Here is a 27,358-nt window from a genome sequence, read left to right on the forward strand (position 1 = left end):
CGGAGAGTGACCAGAAGGGAAACTGCATGATTTAAAGAACACAGAGAATTAAACAACCCAGTTTATAAGGAGGTGAAAAAAACATTACACTGCCAAATACAGGCCCTTATGGAATAAGCAATCCACGGCCAGACTACAAAACACAGCTCTGCTCCAGTCTTTCAGTAGCCATGTTGTGATCTCTATGATAATATTGGGGTACCCTGCTCAAAATCAAAGTACTGGAGGAAGTCAGATAAAATGAGCAATAAGCGTGGGTGCTAAAGGATGAATGAGTTTAAAGCTGGTTAGGCAGCTAGAACTACTGGGCTGTGTTTAACATGGGACCTCAAACTCTGTGCCCAGGCTGAATATTAGGTTCTCTGGTTTGTGTCAGTATTATTATTATTATAAGTCCATCAGTACACAGACAATTTGCGCTTCAGACCTCACTAAGAGGCGTGCACACCGAGCAGAGCGAGAATCAGGTCATGAGGCAGAGGAGACAAAGGCTGAATATGGGGCAGCTCTCACGTTGCTCTAACCCTTTCCCAGTTACTTGTCTGCAAATTAACATCATCAACCACAATCTCACACAGTACCTTCACAGTAAAACAAAAAATTGTATTGTTCTTAGAATCCAGCGTTCTTGGATACTTTTGCCCAATTCTAAACATATCTATCACTTAGTCCTGACTGTAGACACTCAAAGCAAGGACACCGTTACATGCAGTTTTAATGTAAAGTCCAATATTACATTTTGTGCAATACTTTTATAATTTTATGAATAATTAACCTTTCTCAACCTGTCGACATTTCAGCCAAAAATGTAATTTTCAAGCAAAAGTTTATGTTACCAGAAACAAACGGTCTTCACTACAAAGTCCGTTGCGCTTACAGGTGCAGGCACACCCCAATAATTCACAATCACTACATACAAGTTCATAAAAACTGAAAGGGTTACGAAAATCTAGGTTATTGCTTCAAAGGCAGTTTGTTATCTCCCAGCACCAGGAATAAAGGGCCTTCATTCTGAGGGCTATTACACATTCCTTTTGAGTTAGATCCAACTCTAAAGAGTAACGGCTCCTCTGGGCGCTGCGCGGGAGTACAAAGAGATTCGTTGATGCAGCTATAGCATAACTGGAGATGGGGCCACTTAAGTGAGTATACTCAACTCAAATACACTGTGATGCACAGAGTGGAGGGGTAATTCGGGGTGCTCTGCTTCCTTGGTACGGTAATAGTGGCAGGGTCAGCAAAAGAGGACACAACAAAATAAATGTGGGTGATCAATAACAAATGAAAAAGTCCAAGGAACGGGACGCTAAAAAAGCAAGTTAATAAAATTACTAAAGGCTGCAGGGCTTGGTTTGTTTTCTAGATAATAGGGGTGATGGAATGCTCAATTACTTGAGGTTCAGCAGATGATGCTGATGTGACATCAGACACAGATTTTAGAGATACTGCTGCTACACAAGTAATCATTCGGTGCCAGGGTAAATATGGGATACTGCAGACCATTACTCAGATTGCAATACTCTGCAAGATTTCCCCCTGCAAATATCAGCAGAGCATTCTCCGTCCAGCAAGTTCCATAGATTTCTTTTATAGTCCCCGAGCTCACGCTGGGAAGAGAACAATAGTCAGAATTAATCATAGACCAGACAATACAGACGATTTTCATTAAGGACTAAAGCCAGAGCCAAGTCAAGGACAAAAAATAAAATAAAAAAAATAAAACGCTAGAAAAAGGAATAGAAATAATAAAAATCTTTAATTTGCCAGGAAACAAGGCAGTCACGGCAACGCATAAGGGGTTAATTATTAACTGAAGGAACCAAGAACGCTAAAACATGTGTTTCCCAGGGCGTTAAAAAGTCCACAAACACATGTACAGACAACTGATTTACCCAGAGCAGTGCCAAGCTCAGAAATACAAAATAACGAGGCATAATTATGTATTAAAATATTTTTACCCCAATACCCAATATAACTAAAAAGTGAATTAACTTACATAAGTAAATTGAATATAAACACTGTATTTTAACAGTCTGAGAGAAATCAGGCGAAAAAAATACAAAAACGGGTTACAGGGGTACAAACAGGGCTTAACCCAAAATTATACAGAGGATACAAATTAAAGGAGATGAGGGAGAATCTTTCCTGAACAGAAAGTAAATCCCAACAAGACCAGTACCCCAGCGGAGCACTATATATAAACCTCATAAAAATGTATCACAGACTAGGTTCAAACCACATAAAGAAAATCATAAAGTTTATTGATAATTAATTAATTAATTAAAATCAGCACCGCATGCCTCGAATACATTAGACTGTTCAAACAGTCATAGTGGACAAAACACAAAAAAGGTATAGACTCCAGCTTAATTTGGCGTAACAAAATTATATTGATACGGTTGATACTATAAATAATAACAAAGTGGCTAAAATGAAGCAACAAAAGTAGCAAAGAGTATCAACTTATCATATATAGGAGAAAAGCTGGAGTATATCTCAATTACTCCAAATGAATGAAATAAATAACATATAAGAACCCAAAGATCCCCTAATAAATCCCCTATGGTATAAATCAGGATTATATGCCTAAATATACATACTCAGATAAGACTAGCCCTATAAGTATCTCAAACTGTGAAGAAATCGAAAGGACAGAAAGGAGTAAGTATACTGGGAAAAAAAAGGGTTTAGGAAAAATAATAAATAAAGGTTCTTATTGTTCCATGCAAACTGTATAAAGTAAAGAGCAGGAATTCCGCCGGCAGAAAAAAGTAAGAATCCCTGCTTAAATAAAGCGTATTATGGTAACTAGTTATCTAGAGACAGAATGCAAGATAGTGAAAGAACACACACCCAAAGCCCAACGCGAGTTTCGGCGATATTCGCCTTTCTCAAGGGCACAAATACACAAGGGTAATCCAGCTTCAATGGAGGAAGCTAGATTACCAAGACTTTTTTTTTTTTTTTTTTAATGCTTTTCATGGGACAAAATGGAGAATACAGCTATGCAGACGACACTACAGACCTTGTTTAACCTGTTGGACTCCTGCTATAACTCTGCTCTCATGTACCTAAGCTTATGTCGCTTAATGTGTCCCATACACACCTCTGCCCACGCTCAATATTAGACCTATATCCTGCACACTGCGCAGCGTACCAACCAGTACACTACACTATACTAGCAAGCACTAGGACGCATCTATTCACTTCAAACACCCAGGCATGTAACTCCCCCCCCCCCCCCCTTTTCTTAATTTTTTTTTTTTTACATTTATTTATGATTTTTATTTATCTTTTATTTCTAGTAATTTTAATCTCAACGTCAGAATCCATTAACAAACCGAGGAACAATTTTGCAGCGCACTAAGCCCCTCGCAGTCATATCCTAGGTCCGAACAGGCAACGGGTGGCCCAATAAGAGCTGCTCACCTACTCATGGTCGCATGTCGCCGTTCCTACATACAGGGCAGCTCCACTCTAAGCCAGATTTTACTTTAACCGAGTTAAACTGTCGCGGCTCGCTTCAGCCTCTCGTTCTTACACGAAATCTGCAAACGCTTACACTAATCCCTAGTCCGCGCGTTATAGAACAGTCTGAAATCTTACGCTTCTCATGATAATTTACCATAAAATTGTGCTAGTCAATCGGATGCCATATCAATCTAATGTTCAAGATAAGCCTGCAGTAGCTGTTGTGGCTCTGCAAGACCAAATGTATGTTTTTCATATGCACAAGAAAAATAAAGAATTTTTAAAAAAAAAAGAAGAATATATACATTTCTTTGATAAGGCAGTAATATATGCATTAAACCAATGGGTATTTACGAAGGGAAGTCAGCTTTAAATAGCCAGGTTACACACTATACCCACTTTGCATTATTGCTTAGAGCACCCATTGTCATTTCTGAGAGTGGTGATCTGTAATAATAGTTACTGCTGACCAGACAGCCCAGATCACTTAGTTCTCTGTTGCCAGTGTCCGTTTTGTCCCTATTTTGCATGGTGTGTACATGCTATAAGTTCAATAAGGAAAGTGCCCTCTCTCCTCCAGAGAGAGAGCCAAGCCGCAGACTGCTCGTGTGCAGTCCAATGCTTTCTCAATACTAAAACATAGACCAGTTCCCTAAATAGTGATGCAAACAGACAGCAACCACAGTTTGGCTCCAACCAGTTTACAGAGCATTTCCAATTATTCTATGTAATTATTGGGACTGCACTTTATCCCACAACATCCCCTACTCCCAGGATAAAAATAAAAAAATATATTAAAAAGAATCTGTCCACATATCCCCAAATGAGACACACCTGATTGGAGCATCTCATCCTGGTGTAAGAGGAGTCTCCATACAGATGCAGACAGACCCACTAAGTATTATGTAGATGGATACGTAAAAAGATTACGGTACATTTTTATTTAATACAATTCTTACCTTTCTTAATTCATTATCTAATCAAATTTCCATTAGACTAACCTTTTATATTGCGGATGCTACAATGGATCTTTGCATTCTTCATTGACCCAGCAGAATGCTAAACCTATAAACCTACTAGATCTATTGGTCCATCTTTGATGTGCTTTAGAATTCAAGTTTACACTTTGAGTAATGGGTCCTCACCAAATATGTGATGCTTTATCAATGAGTTTTCTGAATACTGACTTCTAATGTATTTTCCAACTACAAAATCTCTGGGCCCTTTATACAGGAGTATCCAAGGTTCTGGTTATTAAACTCATCAACTATGTGAAATAAGCTCACACATCTGTTTGATGTAAAATCAACTACGTCCAGCCTTTAGATTTAAGTTAAAGGGACACTATAGTCACTAGAACAGCTTTAACTTAATGAAATTTGCTTAATCAATTGCTCTGTATAGATCATGCTTCTGCAATTTCACTGTTCATTTATCTGCCATCACTTATTTATGAAGCCCTTGTGACACCTCCCCTGTCTGTAACTGACACAGCCTGCATGAAAAAAAATAGTTTTGCTTTCAATCAGATAGCTTACTTTTAAAGTTTTTATCTCCTGCTCTATAAATGTTACTTTAATCACACAAAGAAGGCTTGTGCAGGGTCTAGCACGCTATTAACAGAGCAGGATATAAGAAACTATAAATTGAACAAAATTTGCAATAAAGAAAGTGTAAACATTAGATGTTTCTATACAGGAAGTGTTTAGGAAGGCTGTATAAGTCACATGCAGATAGGTGTGCCTAGGGTTACATAAACAAAGTAATTTAACTCCTAAATGGTAGAGAATTGAGCAGTGAGGCTGCAGGGGCATCTCAGGTGGTTTTGGTGACTATATTGTCCCTTTAAATGATGTCTGTTCATATGCAGCAAGTGACCAATTAGATTTCTGGATAAAAGTATAACATCAGACACAGCACAGAACACTGTTGCGATCACACATTCAATGCATTCGAGATTCTCTCTGTGTACTTTGAAATGTTCTAGAATAGTAAAGTTGCTTCTATTGTATTCACGATGTGGTGGTGTGTATGTCCACAAGCTTGTTTACAACCAGTCTTCTACAATACAGGGCTCAGTTACTAGATTGATTCAAAGGTTAGCTCCTGGTTCCGGGATTAGTTTTCCAGGGTCCCTCATACCAGTTATCCCAGCTGTTTCCTGGTTCCTGTTTTCTGGATTCCAATCTGCTTTCCAACAATACACGGTGTCATATGTTTTACTTATGCCACTGAATTGATCATTAAAGCCCTGTGACACAATGGGTTTAATCCATGTTGGCACGTGGCTGTGACGAGCAAATTTACTGGGGGTTACGTCATAGGCCACTTCTTGTCATCTCAGGTGTAAGTTACATTTGATCTGGCGGGTTGGAAATTTGTCTAATTCTAGACCATTTATTTAGTTTCATGCTTTTGCCAGCCTCCACCTTCTGACATTTCTGGGGTTCTCGATCCTCACACTGCTCCTGCATCGTCTTCACTCCTCCATGACTGTCCTTATTTAGACCAAGCGATTTGCAACGACTCTGTTTCAGCTCCATTCAGTAACAAAAATGAACTAAACACTATGAGGCCTCTGCTTTTGTAGAAATGGCCCACACTGTTTAATAGGCTTATTAATAATTAGTGAATTTTAGAGTGAACTACCACATAAAAAAGGCTTTGCAGTAGCAAAGTCTGCCCCATGTCATTATCTTGGGGTGCCACTGCAAACTGCCCAGTGGATTAAGTAGAGGCAGCAAGGTCTACAAAGGTTTTTTTTTTTAATAAAAATAAAGTAAAATGCCTAGAATCAGCTTCAGTAATTTTCAGTATCACATCTTAATGGGATGAAAGAGCTGTGCTGAAAACACCCATTAGAGAGAAAGCATGAAAAGACCGTCAGACACAATGTACCTTCAAGTGGGGGTGGCGCGGGGGAGGAGGGGGGCAGCACAAAACCAGGATACACCACTGCTGGTACTGCTTAGTTAAACTGATAAAATGATCTCCCACTCTGTGAAAAGATCCCTCTAAGGCCGGTGTGCTCAAAAGGTAGATCCCCAGATGTTTTAAAACTACAACTTCCATGATGCTTTGCCATTCTAAAGGCATGATAAAATTGTTCAAAGCCTCATGGGAATTGTAGTTCTACATCTGGGGATCTATGTTTTGGGTACCCCTGCTTTAAGGTGACAATCTAAAACCATGGTTCTTTCAGCAGGATGTGGTTGGATGGAGAAAGATATGGATATTAACGGTTAAGGAGCAATAATGTTTTTTTCAGACGTCACAATATGGCACTGTGCTTTTGTTATCCTGCTTATTAAGCTCTGTCAGCTGTGTACAGCCTTGCTGTCGTTAAATGCATGTCCAGTAGCGCAGGTTAGGGACACAGATGTTTCCCTCCAGATTTCTATTCATTACTTATTGATTCACCATGAAAACAAGAGAAATCCCATACATTAAAAGGAGTACGACTTGAAGAAAGATTGTCCTATCTCAAATACTGATTACCTTGATTCACTGTAAACACTTCCAAGGGTCCACAATGAGAAAACCTGTGATTTAGACCTTAAGGTTACAATGCCATCTTGATGATCTCAGCCAAACCAATGCTTTCCCATAGGAATTCATCAGGAGCTATTGCACATGCGCTAATTAGCATCTTCTCATAGAGATGCATTGAATCAATCAGCGCTTCCATGCAGAGTGTGGAAATGATGAATGTAGGTGCTGCACACCGTGTAGCACTAGACTAGGAATTACCTACAGTGGCCGTCTGAGTGACAGTCACTAGAGGTGTTACTAAGCAGCAATGTTTCTCTGAAAAGGCAGTGTTTACATTGAAAAGCCTGCAGGGACTGGATATAGACAATGGAACCACTAAGTTAAGCTGTAGTGGTTCTGCAAACCATAATGTCCATTTTAAAATGTCATTTTTGTTGTTGAAAACGAAACTTTGATTTATATATATATATATATATATATATATATATATATATATTTTTTTTTTTTTATTTATTTTTTTTTTTTTTAAAGACTACCGTTTTTAGCTGGCTCCTAGATTCCAAGCAAATTTGTCAAGCAGTGCATTAGGGGCACTTCCTGAAGGATCCTGCAACATTTGCAGAGCAGACATTCAACAGTTTCACACTCTGCATTTAGTTGCCGAACCTTTCCATGAAGAAATGCGGATTCAAAAAGCACGCCGATTGCTGCGCATGCGCCCTAATTCTCCAGTTCTTCCCCCTAGGGATTGGTTGATAAATTCTGCCTAGGGAGGAGTGGTGACTAAAGGGAAGTTAAACTCTTTAACTAATAGTTTGCAAAACACTCTAAAGTAAGAAATACATGAAAAAAGGAAGTGTAAACATTACATGACTCTTTACAGGAAGTGTTTAGGAAGGCTGTGTAAGTCATATGCTGGGAGGAGTGACTAGGGCTGCATAAACAAAGTAATTTAACTCCTAAATGGCAAACAATTGAGCAATGAGACTGCAGGGGCATGATCTATACACTAAAACTGTTTCAGTAAGATAATGTTGTTTTGGTGCCTAGAGTGTCAGTAACAGTAGCTCTATGAAACTGTTGAGTTCATCCTTAAATACGGCTAATATTAGCTAAATTAGCTACTTGGAAAGTGAGTGACAGCAAAAAGAAAGCAGTACATCTCCCACCCCCTTCACCCCCCCAAAAAAAAAAAATCACTATCATACAGGTCTGGCCACAGCAATAGCTGCAATTTCAAAAGCAGAGACAGCAGTAATTTGTCTGCCTGCGTGGTTATTTAATTCTTCAGAGACCGGCCACACTTTCTAACGTGTTGTAACAGAACAGTTGGGATAGACAGATGTAGATAATTAGTTCTCTCTATTTCCCTTTTTGTGCACCTGGGGTTCCTCCCAGGGTACCTCTCCTTTCATGACGATCTGCTCTATATATTACAGTCACTGCAGGACAGCCAACGAGGGCTCACATCTAAACAATATGACTAGAACGATAAGACGTGGCAAATCTCTAAGAGTAAAATAACGCCAATAACAGAGCCTTTACTGACATTTAATAACTAAACCCATATTATGTGGGACTGGACTAGGCAGTGACAGAGAGAATACGTTCTATATTTATTCCCTGGAATAATAAAACCACTGGGAAAATTAATTTAAAAATGGCAGTTACAGAAAAATGGGGCAAAGTTCTAAAATTACACCAGTAACCATAGGTATGAGTGTAGTGTTTCTACCGATACAATTGGTATCCATGGTGACTGCTCCACTTTCAGCCCTTTAATCAATCCACATCCACTTTGCAAAGCTCCGTCCAGAACATATACTTAGAAGAAGGGTAGACTATAGGCACTCAATAGAGCACAGGTGGACCAATCATTGGGATGGGACAGAGATAACCCACTTGTGCAGAGAACTTCTAAATTTGTGAGTGAAAATGGGGAAATATAGTCAATGCATTGGTGATTAGTGTAAGGTATTTTTTAACATGTGAAAAAAGGTGATTGGACAACAAACACATCCTATAGGAATAAACCACTGGGTTTCACAAAGCTATGGGGACATCCCTCCATAAATACTATATATTCATACACTATATTCACGACTATGGAAATCTATGGCTGCACTATAACCATAGAATTATATAGCTGTGTTCTGAATGTCTTTTCCTAAACTACAAAACATTCTCCGCCAGATGCACACACTGCGAAGACTGAGAGTAGTTAATTAAAAATGATTCTGCTATTAAAGGAAAATCATCACAGAAGAGAAAACATGTTAGGAGCCTGCCTGATTTCCTTTGACAGAGAAAAAAAGAAATCTACAATGATTTAAATTAAAAAAAAAAAAAAAAAATTATGCAGTAAGATGGTAGGAGTCAAAGCTGGCTGGTTTCTGCAATGCACGAATGCAATTAAAATGTGATTTACATTTCACTGGGATAAAAGATCCACCTATTTGCTCTGAGCACTGACTGTAGATTCTGAAGAATTATGCCAGGCGTTTCCGTGAAGAAACGCACACTAAAGCGCTAATAAACCATACTCCTATTCTCCATATAGGGCTGATCTGTGAGTAGAATTGTCCTGATATTTAACAGTATTTTAGGCTGGAACCTAAAATGGACCTATGCTCTAGAGGAGGGGTAGGCAACCTTCGGCACTCCAGATGTTGTAGACTACATCTCCCATAATGCTCTTGCAGTCATATCGCTAGCGAAGCATCAAGGGAGTTGTTGTCCATAACATCTGGTGGGCCAAAGGTTGCCTAACCCTGATCTAGAGTAACAGTAGACAACTTTCGGCACTCCAGATGTTGTGGACTGCATGTCCTATAATGCTCTTACAGCCATAATACTTGCAAAGCATCAAGGGAGATGTAGTTCATCTGGCGTGTCGAAGGTTACCTGCCCCTGAAACTAAAGAATGTATCAACAGAAAAATAACTGCTCTGTCACGTTTGATACTGTTCAGAACACAATGTGAAACTGTTTCTAATTTATATCCTTCGTAACCTTGGTCTCTCTGACAATGTTCTTTCCTTGTTCTAGTCGCTCGCCCCCCATAGCACTTTAAATGTTTGTTTTTCCACCTCCTCTCTGCTATATTTATTTATAAAATATTTTACCAGGAAAGATACGTTGAGATTTCTCTCGTTTTCAATTACCGTATATACTCGAGTATAAGCAGAGTTTTTCAGCACATTTTTTGTGCTGAAAAACCCCAACTCGGCTTATACTCGAGTCAATGTCTGTAATATGGCAATTTGCATTGCCATAATACAGACTGGGGGCTGTGGGGGCTGCAGAGAGTTTACTTACCTCTCCTGAAGCTCCTGTCAGCTCCCTTCTCCTCCGCGCCGGTCCGTTGAGCACCTCGGTCAGCTCCCAGTGTAAGTACCTCTCGCGAGACTTACACTGTGAGCTGACAGAGGAGCTGGGAGCGCGGAGGAGCTGGGGGGGAGGTGGGAGCGCGGAGGAGAAGGCAGCTGACAGGAGCTGCAGGAGAGGTAAGTAAACTCTCAGCCAGCCCCCTTCCCCCCCGCCCCACTGAACTGCCAATGCCACTGGACCACCAGGGAGTGAGAGCCCCCCTCCCTGCCATGTATCAAGCAGGGAGGGGGGGACGAAAAAATAAATAATAAAATATTTATAATAATAAAAAAAATAATAATTTAACAAAATAAAATTAAAATAATAAAAAAAAATAATAATAAAAATGCCCACCCACCACCAAGGCTCTGCAACACACACACACACACACACACTGTCAATAAATATTCAATTAATATAATTTTTTCAGGATCTAATTTTATTTAGAAATGTACCAGTAGCTGCTGCATTTCCCACCCTAGTCTTATACTCGAGTCAATACGTTTTCCCAGTTTTTTGGGGTAAAATTAGGGGCCTCGGTTTATATTCGGGTCGGCTTATACTCGAGTATATACGGTATGTCCTGAGTCCACAAAACATTGCATTGATACAATAGGGTACAATAAAATACAAAAACAATATTAATACACAATATATACAAAACATAACAGAGCAGGTAGGAAATATAAAATCAACCATGACATGTGCATTCTGTTTCGAGGTATGTAGAGAGGGATCTCTTAAAGGACTTTAGGCTTGGGGAAGATTTTATAGTGTGCAGGAAGTTGTTCCACAATTGCGGCGCTCTGTAGGAGGAGGAGGAAGATCGAGCCGCGTAGACTAAAAGTGCTGGTACTGGATCAGAGGTGGAGGAGAGCATTCTGCTCAGGTAGGGTGTGAGTTTCCCAGAAAAGCTCTTAAACACAAGACTCGAAAGATGAAGGGAGCGTCTAGATTCCAGCGACATCCAGTTTAGTTCTTTTAGCATGTCACAATGGTGGGTCCTGTAATTACATTGTAGCGCAAATCGGCAGAACGAGTTATACAATGTATTGAGTTTATTAATGTGGGATTGCGGTGCAGATGCATATACTACATCCCCATAATCAATGATTGGCATCAGCATTTGTTGTACAATCTTTTCCTTTACTGTAGGGTTTAGGCAGGATTTGTTTCTGTACAGGGCACCAAGTTTTGGATAAAGTTTAGATGCAAGTTTTTCTATGTGGAGGCCAAAAGATAGATTGGGGTCTAACATCATACCCAAGTATTTGAAAGAGTGGTCTGCGGTCAGTGTACCATGCCAGTTTGGATGTCATTGCAAACTTTTAAGAGGGCAGTTGTAGTGGAGCGATTCTGGCGAAAGCCCGATTGATCAGGGGTCAGATAGTTTGTTGTTGGTAATACCCACATAGTTGCGTATGGACACATTTTTCTAAGATTTTTGACAATACCAGGAGCAATAATATTGGGCGATAGAAACCAAAGTAGTGTCATCACTTTTATGGATAGGCACTACTCTCGCAGTCTTCCAAAGTTTGGGTATGTATCCAGACACCAAGGATTCGTTAATAAGGGTTGCGACGGGTTTAGCAATTGCCAGAGCACTGAGCTTCAACAGCATTGTTGGGATTTGATCGGGTCCAGACTGTTTTTTCATTTTTAGATTATTTAGGTGTTCTTGAACGACACCAATAGGTACAGGTCTAAAATTAAACTTGTCTATATTGAGTCTTTGCAAACTTAGTGGGGCCTGATCCACATTTGTAGTTTCAGGACACGTGTCATTTATTAGCTTGGCAATCAGGGCAGTGGCGCATCCGACAAAATAATTGTTAAAGGCATTTGCTACATCTAAGGGAAGTTGCAGGGTTTAGTTATCCACTTTGACAGTGGAGGGTTGGTGGTGGATTGGGGGAGTTTGTAATTCATTTATGATAGGTTATTGTTCAGTTTTTTACAGAAATATCGGGCCTTGGCCAATTTTGTTTGTTTTGTGCATATATTTCGCCATTATCTATATGCACAGTGATCATTCATAGAGCCAGTACGCTTGAACTTTGACCACAATGAATCCCGATACTGGTACATTTGGATAAGGTCAGCTGTGATCCAGTTCATATGTGCTCCTTTTACTCTCACCTTACGCAGCGGGACATGCAAATTCCAAATTTGTAGGAGTCCAGACTGAAAGAATTCAGCATCACAGTCTAGATCTCGGATAATGTTTAATCTGTGCCATGGGAGGTTCTTGATGTCATTAAGAAAGGATTTAAGATTGAATTTTTTGAAGGACCTGGTGATTTTAATCTTGGGAGAGGATTTAATAGCCTTTATTTTGCGCACGCAGTACACTAAACAGTGATCACTGAAACTGTTAAGGAGAACACCGGCCTCCTGGATTCTATCAGGAGAAGTGGAGTGGAGTTCCTTGAAATTCTGTTCTGGAACCCCTTCTGTTTTCACTTTATAATTCCTTTCCGTACATTCATATGACGGCATTTGGATTCCAATACCACTCAATCATCCTAAAAAATAACTTGATCTCTTTCTGCTCTTAAAAGTAACCCCCACTGTGAGTTTTCATTTAGGTAAATAGTCCAACCACTAACCTTAACTCACAAGCATTGTTTTATTGCACACATGGCATCGTACATCACATTCAGCCAATTTCCTGGCAGTTCCATCTTAAACATAGTTTGCACCTGCCTTTTCCAACTCAAGATGCAACCATTGTTTCTTCATGCGCTTGCTGTCATCCATCACTATCTCAATTGCAATCCATTATTTTCTGTACCCACCACTTCTCTTTTCAAGCCTCTCTCCTTTATCATACTTGTAATTAGCTTCCGATGAGAAATTAATTTAACATTTTAGTTCTCATCTCCAAATCCTTCACAACTTTACCCCATCTACACGCTCTCCCTAATATCCTACAGTGAGGGAAAAAAGTATTTGATCCCCTGCTGATTTGAAGGTTTGTCCACTGACAAACAACTAATCAGTCTGTCATTTTTATGGTAGGTTTATTTTAACCCCTTATGGACTAAGCCAAATGTACACGTTTTAATCAAAATAAAACGTAAACAAAACTTGGAGTTTGAGTATACAGGTGAGTATACAGGTGGGGATTTCATGAGCTGTAAGCCATAATCATCGCACTTATGACAAATCATGGCTTGAACTATCTTGCTTTGCATGTAATGCGTCTATCTCATATAAGTTTCCCCTTTTACGTTTTATTACTGAAATAAATTAACTTTTGCACGATATTCAAATTTTTCGAGTATCACCTGTATGTCTGTTCAACCGTAATTTACCTCTTTCATAATTAAGGAGCACTATAGTGCCTGGAAAACAAACTCATTTTCCTGGCACTATAGGGTCATTAGGTCCCCACCACCCTTAGGGCGCCCCTCCCGCTGGGCTGAAGTGGTTAAAACCCCTTCAGCCACTTACCTTTCTCCAGCGCCGGGCTTCCTCTGTGCTGGGGAACTCTCCCCCTCCTGCCGACGTCAGATCCGAATGCGCATTCAAAACGCCCATAGGAAAGCATTACTCAATGCTTTCCTAAGGATGTTCAGCGTCTTCTCACTGATTTTCACAATGAGAATCGTGGAAGCACCTCTAGTGGCTGTCAATGAGACAGCCACTAGAGGCTGGATTAAACCTCAGTGAAACATGGCAATTTCTCTGAAACTGCTATGTTTTCAGCTACAGGGTTAAAACTAGAGAGACCTGGCACCCAGACCACTTTGTTGAGCTGAAGTGGTCTGGGTGCCTATAGTGGTCCTATAAGTGCGCCCACACTTATTATATATCATTTTATTTCAGGAGAAATAAAGCTTTAATTTAACATCAAATATTTAGCAATGAAACAATTTAATATGAATAAAATATTTAAAAAATTGAGAAATTAATTGTTATTTTGTTAGTTCTGCATGACATTTTAACTGTGAATGTCATAATACTGCTAGCTTTTACTGCAATAAAATACATATTTATATTCAGCGATGTCTCACGAGTATAACAGTACCCCTCATGTACAGGTTTAATGGTGTTTTCAAAAGTTATGGTGTTGCCAAAGTTAGCATTAATATTTGTTTGTGTGTGAAAAATGCAAAAACCTAATTTGAGCGCCAATTTTGGCCAGTGTTTGTGACTAAGTGGCTACTAAAAAAGACTGGACATACCCCATTTGTAATACCATGGGTTGTCTACTTTTACAAATGGTATGCCATTATGGGGGTAATTTGCACACCTGGGCTACCATACCGTCTCAAAGGCAACGTAACCAATCTGGAGAATTTCTATGTGAAAAAACTGAAACACAAGCCTTATATATTGACTCTGTAACTTTTGAAAACACCATAAAACCAGTACATGAGGGGTACTGTTATATTCGGGAGACTTCGCTAAACACAAATATTAGTGTTTCAAAACATTAAAACGTATCACAACAATTATATTGTCAGTGTAACTGCCGTTTGTGTGTGAAAAATGCAAAAAAATGCATTCTTACTGATGATATTTTTGTAATACATTTTAGAGTTTTGAAACCTAATATTTGTTCAGTGAAGGCTTCACAGTAAAACAATACCCACCATGTACAGGTTTTAGGGTGTCTTGAAAAGTTACAGGGTTAAATATAGTGCTAGAAAATTAAACTCCCTGAACTTTCTGCCTGGGTTATCGGGCAGGTCCCGCAAATTGTAATTAATAAAATGACAATTATGTAAAAAAATATACGTAGAATTAAAATATATATTGGTATATACATATTTATGTATATAGATATATATAATTTCGTTCCAAGTGTATTTTGATATCAATATTTATTAATATCGAAATACAGTTAGAACGAAATTACACATGTACATTTTTTTAATATTTTTTTATTTTTAATGTATTTATATATTTATTTATAATATATAGATGTAATTAATATCATTCTATGTGTATTGTGATAATATATATATATATATATATATACTTATACTTTGTGTATACGATCTAAGTATATATTATTTAATTTTAAATAGTTTTTAAACTTTATTTCATTTTATTACAGGCAGCAGAGGGACTACCTGTCATTCCAGGCACTCCCCCTGCTGGCATTGCTATGGACGGCTATTCCATCCAAGTGATTATGAGGTCCTCACGATCACATGGCCCAGGAGGGCCGGATCGGCAGCAGGGGGACTGCCTGGGATGCCAGGCTAATCCCCTATCGCGATCGGTAAGTGGATAGGACGGTGGGGACGTAGAGCCGGCGTCCCCAAGGACGGCATAGCACGCCCGCCATCCTTAAGGGGTTAACAGTGAGAGACAGAATAACAACAAAAAAAGGCAGTGTTTACATTGCCCCTAGAGACACCTCCAAGTGGCCATTCCTTAGATGGTCATTAGAGGGGCTTCCTGGCTCAAGGCTGCACAGTAAGCAGCCCTGCCGTTCAGTTTCTCCACGCTCTGCATGGAGACGCTGAATTTTCCTCATAGAGATGCATTGATTCAATGCATCTCTATGAGGAAGTGCTGATTGGCCAATACAGCATTTGGCCCCGCCCCCTTACTGATTTTAGCCAATCCATTGGGAAAGCATTGGATTAGCTAAAAATCGGCTATTCTGACGATGTCACCAAGGGGAAGGGGGCCAGCGCCGGAAACCCATGGAGAGCTTAAAATAAGGTGAGTTTTAACCCATTCTGAGGGGGAAAGCCACCTAAATGGTGGGTTAAAAACACTATAGTGTTAGGAATACATGTTTGTGTTCCTGACCCTATGGTGTTCCTTTAACTTTTTTTACATATTGAATTGACACTTCTGGCTGGATTTGATCCATTGTTTGCTATGCATTTTATAGATAAACATTAAAAAGAAAATATGCAAAATAATAAAAATGAATAAGTAGAATAATTACAACCACACATTTAAAGGGGTACTCCAAGCACCATGACCAATTCAGTGGCTTGAAGTGGTCATAGTGCCAGCAGTCTGTATGCACTGCATTACTATCTGAAACGTTGCACATACCGCGTTTAACCACTTGCATGCCGGAGTTGTAACTCCACCTGTGGCAGGGTCATTAACCAGCCCAGAACTAGAGTGCAAGGCTGGCTAATGTCAATTCTGTGCATATTTGTTTTGAGTGGTCACTTGACTGTGTCAGCCAATGAATGGCAAGTGGATCAGCTTCTGCAGCTCTGCAGAAGTACATCATAACAGTGCCAACCCTTAGTAGCTTGGCTTTTTACATGTGATAGATTATCATTAAAGATTTATATTTTTTTTACTTTTCAGACTCCTGTGGAAAGCACAACAGTTTCATGAACTGTACATAATGTAAGCTAATCTCTGCTACCAGAAATAGGAATACTATGAATAACTCAATGAACAACTTGTATGATAAACTATTTAAAAATAGGTCCTTCAAAAACAGTATGATATTTGAAACATCAGAAAGAAAACGTATAGTATGTTGTGCTGATACTAAGAGGGTTGAAGATCGAAATGGAAAGGGCTGCTCAAGGTGCAAAAAGTGCTCACTGGAGCACCCAGTCAGCTTTAGAAAATGCCAAGGCAACTGCATCCTGATAAAGCATGGATTTATTCAATTAAATTGTACCACAGAAGTATGAACAGCTGGGGGCCAAAACAGCGTGCAGACATTTAGAGAAAACATAATCCACACAGACTTAGAGGCTTCAAGAGCTGTCAAAGAGTGAAATGCATGGGTAAACTCTCTGCACGGGAAGCAAGAACTCACGCTGGCCAGCCATCATCAACTTATGTCAATATAACTGCAAAGAGCACCTTTTGGAGCCCAAATTCTTCCACATTCATTTTTAGTTATCCATTTGCTGCAAGAACAAACCAGAGAATTGTACTGTAGCCTGACTATGAACATACATTGCACGACCGTTCACATTAGAGGTTCGTTAAATACCGGTATTGATCTGTGTAGATCGGACCAGACTCCTAAAACTAAGGTTAAAATAATTGACGAGACTGATATCAAATTATAAATGTTAAGTCAACAGACCCCATATTGTATATGCTGCCATTATGACTGACATTTATTTTTAGCTGTGAAATAAATTGAGAACGCAGAGCGAATTTTATTAACTCAAATAACCATATTTTAAGAACAATGATGTGTGAAAGATAATTAAACTACAATTTGCTCTTATATCAAGCAGCGAGGTCTACGCTTTAAATAGTATGTGATTCCCTCGATGAACACACATTATGTGAGTGACAGCTGTCACAGTCTAGCTCTCAGACTGATAGCAATGTCTGATAAGAAAAACATAATGGCAGAGAGCTGTCATTTACATTGACATGCCGCTATAGGGGAGCCATTTGTGGAATAAGGGGTAGTTGGAAACGTGCAGAGCTGTCAGTCCATTCACTGCAAAATTGAATAGCAACCTATAGTTCAGCTTCAGAAATTGGTGTATTATGAATTCCCCATCATGGCATTTTACAAGAACGGAATGCGTATGAAACCGTTCATTGTAAAGAAATAAATCTACTGCTGTTAGTAATTTATGCTAAATACCAATTCCTCAGTAGAATAGCAAGTATATGTACCGAAACAAAAACAAACAAAAAATGTTTAATTGTACTACAACAAATTGTACAAAATGCAGCAACAAGCAGGAGAAAGGGTGAGATGCTAGACCTGATGGGTTAAATTAAAAACGGTTTTCTAATCGTGACTGCACATTTACTATGAAGCAATAAGGATAGTGTTTTTTTGTTTGTTATTTTTAAGATTTATGCTTCACATCAGAATGTTACAGATGACGTGCTGCCACTGTCACCAAATTCTATTTCATGGTTTGAGGAATTTTTATTTATATTTGCAACTTTATTTTGGTTGTGTCAAAAACCCTGCTATTCAAAAAGTAAAAAAGCCAAACTGTCATGTTTAAAATAAAAACGCTCTGTTATTTATAAATAATTAAAAAAAAAATCCTATTTTTTTTTTTTTTTGCAGGGTGCTGTTTGTTTGAAAGACATAGATCCTGTAACGTGTGAATAAATGTAAAATGGATGATTTACCTCTTCCAGTTCATCTTTAGCATCAAGACTGGTGGACACCAGAAGCTTTCCTTTGGATTTCTGTTCCATTTACAGGTGGAGGGGGGATATGTAGCAATGTGATGGAAAGTTATAGGGGTGCAGCAGGAGGATGACAGTGGGGATGTCACAGAGTAAGGGCCTTTCTGATTGATTCTGGGTAACAGAACACAAACATGTATACTTTCTATCTATAACAAGCCTGGGCAATAAGGTGATAATAGTATCTCCAGAGATGCTTGGGATACGAGGCTCTGTGCAAGTAAAATATTTGCTTTCTGTGCAGTGTATTCAGGTATTAAGCCACAAATAACTTATCTTTTATGGTGTCACAGTACTCCTACAGAGAGGGTTACAGGGAGAATCAGTGTATCTTTGGGTACGTTTACAGAGGTCACAGATCTCTGGGTACGTTGATAGGAGTCACAGATATATTTGCAGTTGTTTATGCTGGTGAGGAGTTATGAGGTATCTGTAATTTGTTTATATGTATTCCATGAGTCTCTGTGTTGACTTATAGGGTCACATTAACCTTTGGATTATCACTTGATTGCCTACAGGAGTCACAAATTTATTTGGTGGTGTATATATAGGGTATTTCAAGGGGTCACAAAGTTATTGGGGTGTATATGCCTATTTCAATAGTTCAAAGAGTAATTGTGGGTGTTACGTTTGGGTTATAGGGGTCACAGTGTGATTTGGGCTATGTTGTGTTTGTAGGGGTCACAGAGTAATTGTGGATATTGTGAAGCTGTTTATAGGAATCAAAAAGTGATTGTGGGTATTTGGTGTTTACAGGGTTCACAGAGTGATTGTGTATTGTTGTGTTGAATAGTGGGGTCACAGAGTAATTTAGGGTATTGTTGTGTTGTTTGTAGTGGCCACAGAGTTACCTGGGTTATTTATGGGTTCCTTCTAGGGGTCACAGAGTGATTGTTAGTATTTCTGGGATCACAGAGTTACCTGGGGAATTTCTGGGGTCACAGAGTGATTGTGGGTTGTTCCTAGGGGTCACAGAGTTACCTGGTGTATTTCTGGGGTCACAGAGTGAGTGTGGGTTGTTTCTAGGGGGTCACAGAGTGAGTGTGGGTTGTTTCTAGGGGTCACAGTTACCTGGGGTATTTCTGGGTAGTTTCTAGGGGTCACAGAGTGATTGTGGGTGTTGTGTTGATTATAGGGGTCACAGATTTAACTGGGGTTCCTGTGAGTAGTTTTGGGGGTCACAGAGTGATTGTGGGTGTTGTGTTGATTATAGGGGTCACAGATTTAACTGGGGTTCCTGTGAGTAGTTTTGGGGGTCACAGAGTGATTGTGGGTGTTGTGTTGATTATAGGGGTCACAGATTTAGCTGGGGTTACTGTGGGTAGTTTTGGGGGTCACAGTGTGATTGTTGGCAGTTCTGGGTTGTTTCTGGGGGTCACAGAGGGACTGTGGGTATTGTGTTTTTTTCTGGGGGTCACAGAGTGATTGTTAGTATTTCTGGGGGTCACAGAGTGATTGTTAGTATTTCTGGGGGTCACAGATTTAGCTGGGGTTTCTGGGGGTCACAGAGCTGTATGAGGGGATATGAGGTGCCTGTGAAGGGATATGGGGGGGGGATATGAGGAGAGCAGGGGCAGGGGGGCTGTATATTGGGGGCGGGGTTAATATTACCGAGGAGGACTCCTGGCTGCCTACAGCATAGTGACGGAGCTCTGAGGGAATAGGAGGGGCTCACGGCTAATACCGGGAAAGCTCACCCCGCTGCTACCACACACAGGAAGCCATCCACAGACTAGCAAGCGACCGGAAGCTCCCGCCCTCTCCCGGGCAGAGCACCAATCACAGGCTGCAAAAGCTGCTGAGTGGCAGCGAGTTTACCCGCCCCCTCCGCTGACGCTTCCTTCCACGTTCGCCCAATGATGGTATCAGCCAATGGCAGACTGGGACCGGCGTGACGCGTGCTGTCCACGTGACAGTACACGGAAGCCTCCTTCTCCATCTTTGTTGCTGGCAGATGCTGGCAGTGTGCTGGGGTTATGATGAGGTGGAGTGGAGTTCAGTATAGCTCCCAAGTGTCCCTGTTCAGAAAGGACAGTCCCTATTTTAAAACCAAACCCATCTTTTCTATCTGCAGCAATAATGCTCATAGTAATGTGTCTTTAACCCCTTAAAGGAACAGTCCAGGCACCAAAACAACTTAATCTAATTGCATTTGTTATGGAGCCAGCAGGTCCTCAGGTGCACTCCAAACTCAAAGGGTTAAGCTGTTCTTAAACAGTTTGACCCCAAAGTTGTCTCCAGCAATATACCCATATTCATCTAAATTAAGTTGTTATGGTGGCAGGTGTTCCCCGGGCGCATTCTTACCTTCAGAGGTTAAACTGCTCCTGAACGGTTTAACTCAAAAGCTGCCTTCAGCGCCGATTTCAGCTTCCCCTAGGCTGTGTCTGGCTTCTGAAATGGCAGCCTAAAGCCGTGCGGCCAGGCATGGGCACCGCTGATTGGCTGAGCGTGGTCGGTTGGCGCTCCCAGTCAATTAATGACTCCCACTTCATAAAACAGGCTTCGAAAGGAACATACCTTGTACAAGCCAGTTTTGTGAATGGGGAGTCACTGATGGGCTGATAGAATCAGCAGTGCCCCTGCCTGGCGGCACCCCACGTCATTAAACTGCCATTTCAGAAGCTAGATACAGCCTATAGTGGAAGCTGAAATCAGCGTTGAAGGCAGCTTTTGAGTTAAACCATTCAAGAGCAGTTTAACCCCTGAAGGTAAGAATGCGCCTCCTGCCACCATAATTACTTAATTTAGATGACGTTGGTATGGTGCCTTATGCTGCCTAAACTGGAGGCAATTGTCTAAGTTCTGAACCAAAACAAAACCTAGAATTTTAACTATGTCAGTTCAACCACAATAGATTCTCTTTCATATTGTTAGGAAAAATGGGGCTTTCATTTCACATCAAATATTTAAATATGAAACATAATTTAATATGAATCTCAAAGTTTGAGAAATTCTTTTTTTTTTGTTAACCAATTTCCGCATTGTATTTTAACTGTTTACTTTTTGTGTGCTGTGAGGTTCCAGAAGCATGGCCGGATTAACATAGGGGCTCCAGGCCCAAGCCCATGGATTTAAAAAAAACACACTACTCTTCACATGCTCTTGCTTAAGTATGGAAACTTAAAGGGAAACTCCAGTGCCAGGAAAACAATCCGTTTTCCTAGCACTGGAGGGTCCTTCTCCCTCCCACCCCCCAATCCCCAGTTGCTGAAGGGGTGAAAACCCCTTCAGTCACTTACCTGAGGCAGCGGCGATGTCCCTCGTCGCTGTCTCCTCCTCCGTGCCGCTCCTCCCTGTGATTCCGTCGGCCGGTGTGCAAGACTGATCCCGCCCACCGGCCGAGGAGACTTAATGCACATGTGCATTAGCGCTCCCCATAGGAAAGCATTGAAAAAGATTTTCAATGCTTTCCTATGGGGAAATGAGCGACGCTGGAGGTCCTCACACAGCGTGAGGACGTCCAGCGACGCTCTAGCAAGGAAAATCCTTGCTATAAATCAGGAAGTGACCTCTAGTGGCTGTCTAGTAGACAGCCACTAGAGGTGGAGTTAACCCTGCAAGGTAATTATTGCAGTTTATAAAAAACTGCAATAATTACACTTGCAGGGTTAGGAGTAGTGGGAGTTGGCACCCAGACCACTCCAATGAGCAGAAGTGGTCTGGGTGCCTGGAGTGTCCCTTTAAGAGGGATGAAGAGGAACAAGACTTGTGTAGACTGGCAGACAATGAAATTAGTTAAAGGGACACTATAATCACCTGAACAACTTTAGCTTAATGAAGCAGTTTTGGTGTATAGAACATGCCCGTGCAGCCTCACTGCTCAATCCTCTGCCATTTAGGAGTTAAATCCCTTTGTTTATGAACCCTAGTCACACCTCCCTGCATGTGACTTGCACAGCCTTCCATAAACACTTCCTGTAAAGAGAGCCCTATTTAGGCTTTCTTTATTGCAAGTTCTGTTTAATTAAGATTTTCTTATCCCCTGCTATGTTAATAGATTGCTAGACCCTGCAAGAGCCTCCTGTATGTGATTAAAGTTCAATTTAGCGATTGACATACAATTATTTAAGGCAAATTACATCTGTTTGAAAGTGAAACCAGTTTTTTTTGGCTAGGGCTGTGGCTAGGGCTGCATAAACAGAAACAAAGTAATTTAACTCCTAAATGACAGTGAATTGAGCAGTGAAATTGCAGGGGAATGATCTATACACTAAAACTGCTTTGTTTAGCTAAAGTAATTTAGGTGACTATAGTGTTCCTTTAAGGTAAAGCTGACTTTGCGCTGTGTGCAAATACTTTTGCTGCTTTAGTCTCTCTAACACTGTGGCACGTTCCTTTTCTATTACACTCACTACATACACCTTTTCTCTGTCCAAGACTGTATACCAGGATCTTCTGCCTGCTGGTAAGAAGGTAAGGAAAGGAGTGGACAAGTGAGTAGTAGGGGGCAGTCCTTAGAAAGCGTTCAGCAAGCGCAACATTAGGCGCATTTATGCCGAGCTCAGGGTGCTGTCTCCATAATATGCCCTTAATTGGCCAGGCTGCATGATTGGCAGACAGCCTTACATACATTCATATAGAATATAGAAAAAAATGGGATACAGCTGCAAACCTAAAAAAAAAAAAAAAATAACATAGTGTAGTATCCTCACTCACAGAATGTCAGGATAACAATCGCCTGTAGGGTGCCAAATGTGATCCTCCTCTCCTTCCCTTTTTCGATATTCAGGAGTATGAACGGAGCTTACTTTAAAAAAAAGCTTACTTTATTGCCAATGGTTAAAAAGTATATGAGACAAAGATAAGTCCTACGTGGCAGGAAGTTTTGTTATACTCCATTTTGCAAGCTTGTGATTTTACCTTATTTTTACAAAGTCCCTGAGGAAGTTTCAACATTGGAACGAAACGCATAGGACTTATCTTTGTCTCATATACATTTTAACCATTGGCAATAAATTAAGCTTTTTTTACTATTTTCCTGATTTCTGCTGTGTTCATACTCCTGAATATCAAAAAAGGTAAGGAGAGGAGGATCACGTTTAGCCCCCCACTTGCTATCGGGGGAGGCACCCTACAGGCGATTGTTATCCTGACATTTTGTGAGTGCACTATATTGGTGTGTCATATACTGTTTAAGAGGATACTACACTATGTTATTTTGTTTGTTTTTTCAGGTTTGCAGCTGTATCCCACTTTTTTCTATATTCTATACTTCTACTAGTCAGTGAACCACTGGGAAGGGTTACTCTGGGAAGCTGCTGATTAATTAATTCAGTTAAAGGGATACTCCGGGCACCCAGACGACTTCTGCCCATTGGAGTGGTCTGGGTGCTAACTCCCACTACCCTTAACCCTGCAAGTGTAATTATTGCAGTTTTCATAAACTGCAATATTTACCTTGCAGGGTTAAGTCCTCCTCTAGTGGCTGTCTATCAGACAGCCACTAGAGGGACTTCCGCCGTCTTAAAACACGCTATGTGAGGACCTCCAGCATCACCGAAATAACCATAGGAAAGCATTGAATGACGTCAGCCAGCGGGGTAGGAGAGTAGGCGGAGACTGACCAGTTCAGAGGGACATCGGCGCTGGACTCCGGTAAATCACTGAAGGGGTTTTAACCCCCTTCAGCAACTTGGGACAAGGGGTGGGAGGGAGAGGGGCACTACAAGGTCCTGCAGTGCCAGGAAAACAAATATGTTTTCCTAGCACTGGAGAATCCCTTTAAGTTATTTACCGTATATACTCGAGTATAAGCCGAGTTTTTCAGCACATTTTTTGTGCTGAAAAAAACCTAACTCGGCTTATACTCGAGTCAGTGTCTGTACTATGGAAATTTGCATTGCCATAATACAGACTGGGGGCTGTGGGGGCTGCAGAGCTGTAACTTACCTCTCCTGCAGCTCCTGTCAGCTCTCTCCTCCTCCGCGCCGGTCCGTTCAGCACCTCGGTCAGCTCCCAGTGTAAGTCTCGTGAGAGCCGCGGGGTCATAGTGCGGCTCTCGCGAGACTTACACTGTGAGCTGAGAGAGGAGCTGACCGGACCGGCGCGGAGGAGAAGGGAGCTGACAGGAGCTGCAGGAGAGGTAAGTGCTCCCTGCCAGCCCCCCTTCTCCCCCCACTGAACTACCAATGCCACTGGACCACCAGGGAGTGAGAGCCCCCCTCCCTGGCCAGCTAGCAAGCAGGGAGGGGGGACGAAAATAAATAAATATAAATAATAAAATATTAATAATTAAAAAAATAATAATAGTACAAATAAAAAAAAAAAAATACAAAATAATAATAAAAAAATATTAACCCCTTAACACCGCAGCCAAATGTACAAGTTGTGAACGAAACAAAATGTAAACAAAACCTGGCATTTGCGCTATATGTCTGTCCAACCGTAATTCACCTCTTTCATATTAAATGCACCCCCCCTTATTATATATCATTTTATTCAGGGGAAACAGGGCTTTCATTTAATATCAAATATTTAGCTATGAAACATAATTTAATATGGAAAAAATGGGAGAAAATAAGATTTTTTTTTTCATTTTTTTAGTTCTACATGACATTTTAACTGTCAATGTCATAATACTGTTTGCTTTTACTGCAATAAAATACACATATTTGTATTCAGCAAAGTCTCACGTGTAAAACAGTACCCCCTATGTACAGGTTTTATGGTGTTTTGGAAGTTACAGGGTCAAATATAGCGCATTACATTTGAAATTGAAATTCGCCAGATTGGTTACGTTGCCTTTGAGACTGTATAGTAGCCCAGGAAATAAATTTACATCCATAATGGCATACCATTTGCAATAGTAAACGACCCAAGGTATTGCAAATGGGGTATGTCCAGTCTTTTTTAGTAGCCATTTGGTCACAAACACTGGCCAAAGTTAGCGTTAGTATTTGTTTGTGTGTGAAAAATGCAAAAGACGCCAATTTTGGCCAGTGTTCGTGACTAAGTGGCTACTAAAAAAGACTGGACATACCCCATTTGCAATACCTTGGGTTGTCTACTATTGCAAATAGTATGCCATCATAGGGGTAATTTTCATTCTTGGGCTACCATAGGGTCATAAAGGCAACGTAAGCAATCTGGCGAATTTTAAAGTGAAAAAAATGAAACACAAGCCTTATATTTGACGCTATAATTTTTGAAAACACCATAAAACCTGTACATGAGGGGTCCTGTTGTACTCAGGAGACTTCGCTGAACACAAATATTTGTGTTTCAAAACAGTAAAAAGTATTGCAGCAATAATATCGTCCGTGTAAGTGCTGTTTGTGCGTGAAAAATGCAAAAAACTTCACTTTTACTGGCGATATCATCGTTGTAATACATTTTACTGTTTTGAAACACTAATATTTGTGTTCAGCGAAGTCTCCCGAGTAAAACAGTACCCCCCATGTACAGGTTTTATGGTGTCTTGGAAAGTTATAGGGTTAAATATAGTGCTAGCAAATAAAATTCCCTTTACTTTCGGCATGGGTTGTCAGGCAGGTCCCGCTAATTGTAATTAATTAGGATACCTAATTATGTAAAATTATTACATAAATATATGTGTAGAATTAATATATGTATATATATACATATGTGTATATATACGTATATATATATATAATTTTTTTTTATATTTTTATTTATATATAGGTATATATATAGTGATATATACGTATATATTTATGCATATAGATATATATATTATTTCGTTATAAGTGTATTTTGATATAAAAATATATATATTAATATCACAATACAGTTAGAACGAAATGAAACACATCTATATATTTTTTAATATTTTATTTTTAATTATTTATTTTATTTTATTTTTTTACGTATTTATATATTTATTTTTTAATATTATTTATAAATATATATATATAACAATATTTATATATATATTTAATCAGTATCAGTCTACGTGTAAATTGATATTAATATATATATATAATTATATATATATTAATATTAAAATACACCTAGACGGTGTATGTGTGTGTATGTATATGTGTGTGTATATATATACTTAGATCATATATATTTAATATATATATATGATCTAAGTATATAATTTAATTTTTTTACACTGTTTTAACATTTTTTTATTTGATTTTCAGCCAGCAGGGGGACCAACTGTCATTACAGTTGGTCCCCCTGCTGGCAATGCAGCAGGCAGCTAACCCGGCCATGTGATTGTGAGGTCCTCGCAAGGACCTCACTCTCACATGGCCGGGAGGGCTCCTGGAGGGCGGACGTGCCGCGGGGGGCTCCCTGGGAGTCCCCCCAACCGCGATCGCCGGCGTGGGATCGTCGGCGACCGGGTAAGTTACAAAAAAACGGAGGGCGTACTATTACGCCCTGCGGCGTTTAGAGACGCTTTTAAAAGGACGTAATAGTACGCCCTCCGGTCATAAGGGGTTAACATAATTAAAAAAATAATAATTAAATAAAATAAAATAAAAAATAATAATAAAAAAATATTAACATAATTAAAAAAAAATAATAAAATTGCCCACCCCCCACCAGGCTCTGCAACACACACACACTGCACACATACTCATACACACACTGCACACATACTCATACACACACTGCACACATACACACACACACACACTGCATTCATACACACTGCACTCATATACACACACTGCATTCATACACACACACACACACTGCAGTCATATACACACACTGCACTCATACACATTCACACACACACACTGCACTCATACACACACTGCACTCACACACACACACTGCATTCATACACACACTGCACTCATACACACGCGCTGCACTCATACACACGCGCTGCATTCATACACACACTGCACTCATACACACACGGCATTCATACACACACTGCATTCATACACACACACTGCATTCATACACACACACT

General features: G+C 40.0%; 1 protein-coding gene across 2 annotated transcripts in view; it reads right to left on the bottom strand.

Moving 5' to 3' along the window:
• Window positions 1–19,904, bottom strand: part of INTS3 (integrator complex subunit 3) — a 70,970-nt gene extending 51,066 nt beyond the window's left edge. For both annotated transcript variants that reach the window (XM_063440112.1, XM_063440111.1), the window contains exon 1: window positions 18,400–19,904. In XM_063440112.1, the coding sequence (XP_063296182.1) occupies window positions 18,400–18,468 (69 nt within the window). In that variant the 5' untranslated portion in view covers window positions 18,469–19,904. The remainder of the gene's footprint in view (window positions 1–18,399) is intronic.
• Between the last annotated feature and the right edge of the window lie 7,454 nt (window positions 19,905–27,358).

The sequence above is a fragment of the Pelobates fuscus genome, chromosome 13, assembly GCF_036172605.1.
Source record: "Pelobates fuscus isolate aPelFus1 chromosome 13, aPelFus1.pri, whole genome shotgun sequence".
NCBI lineage: Eukaryota > Metazoa > Chordata > Amphibia > Anura > Pelobatidae > Pelobates > Pelobates fuscus.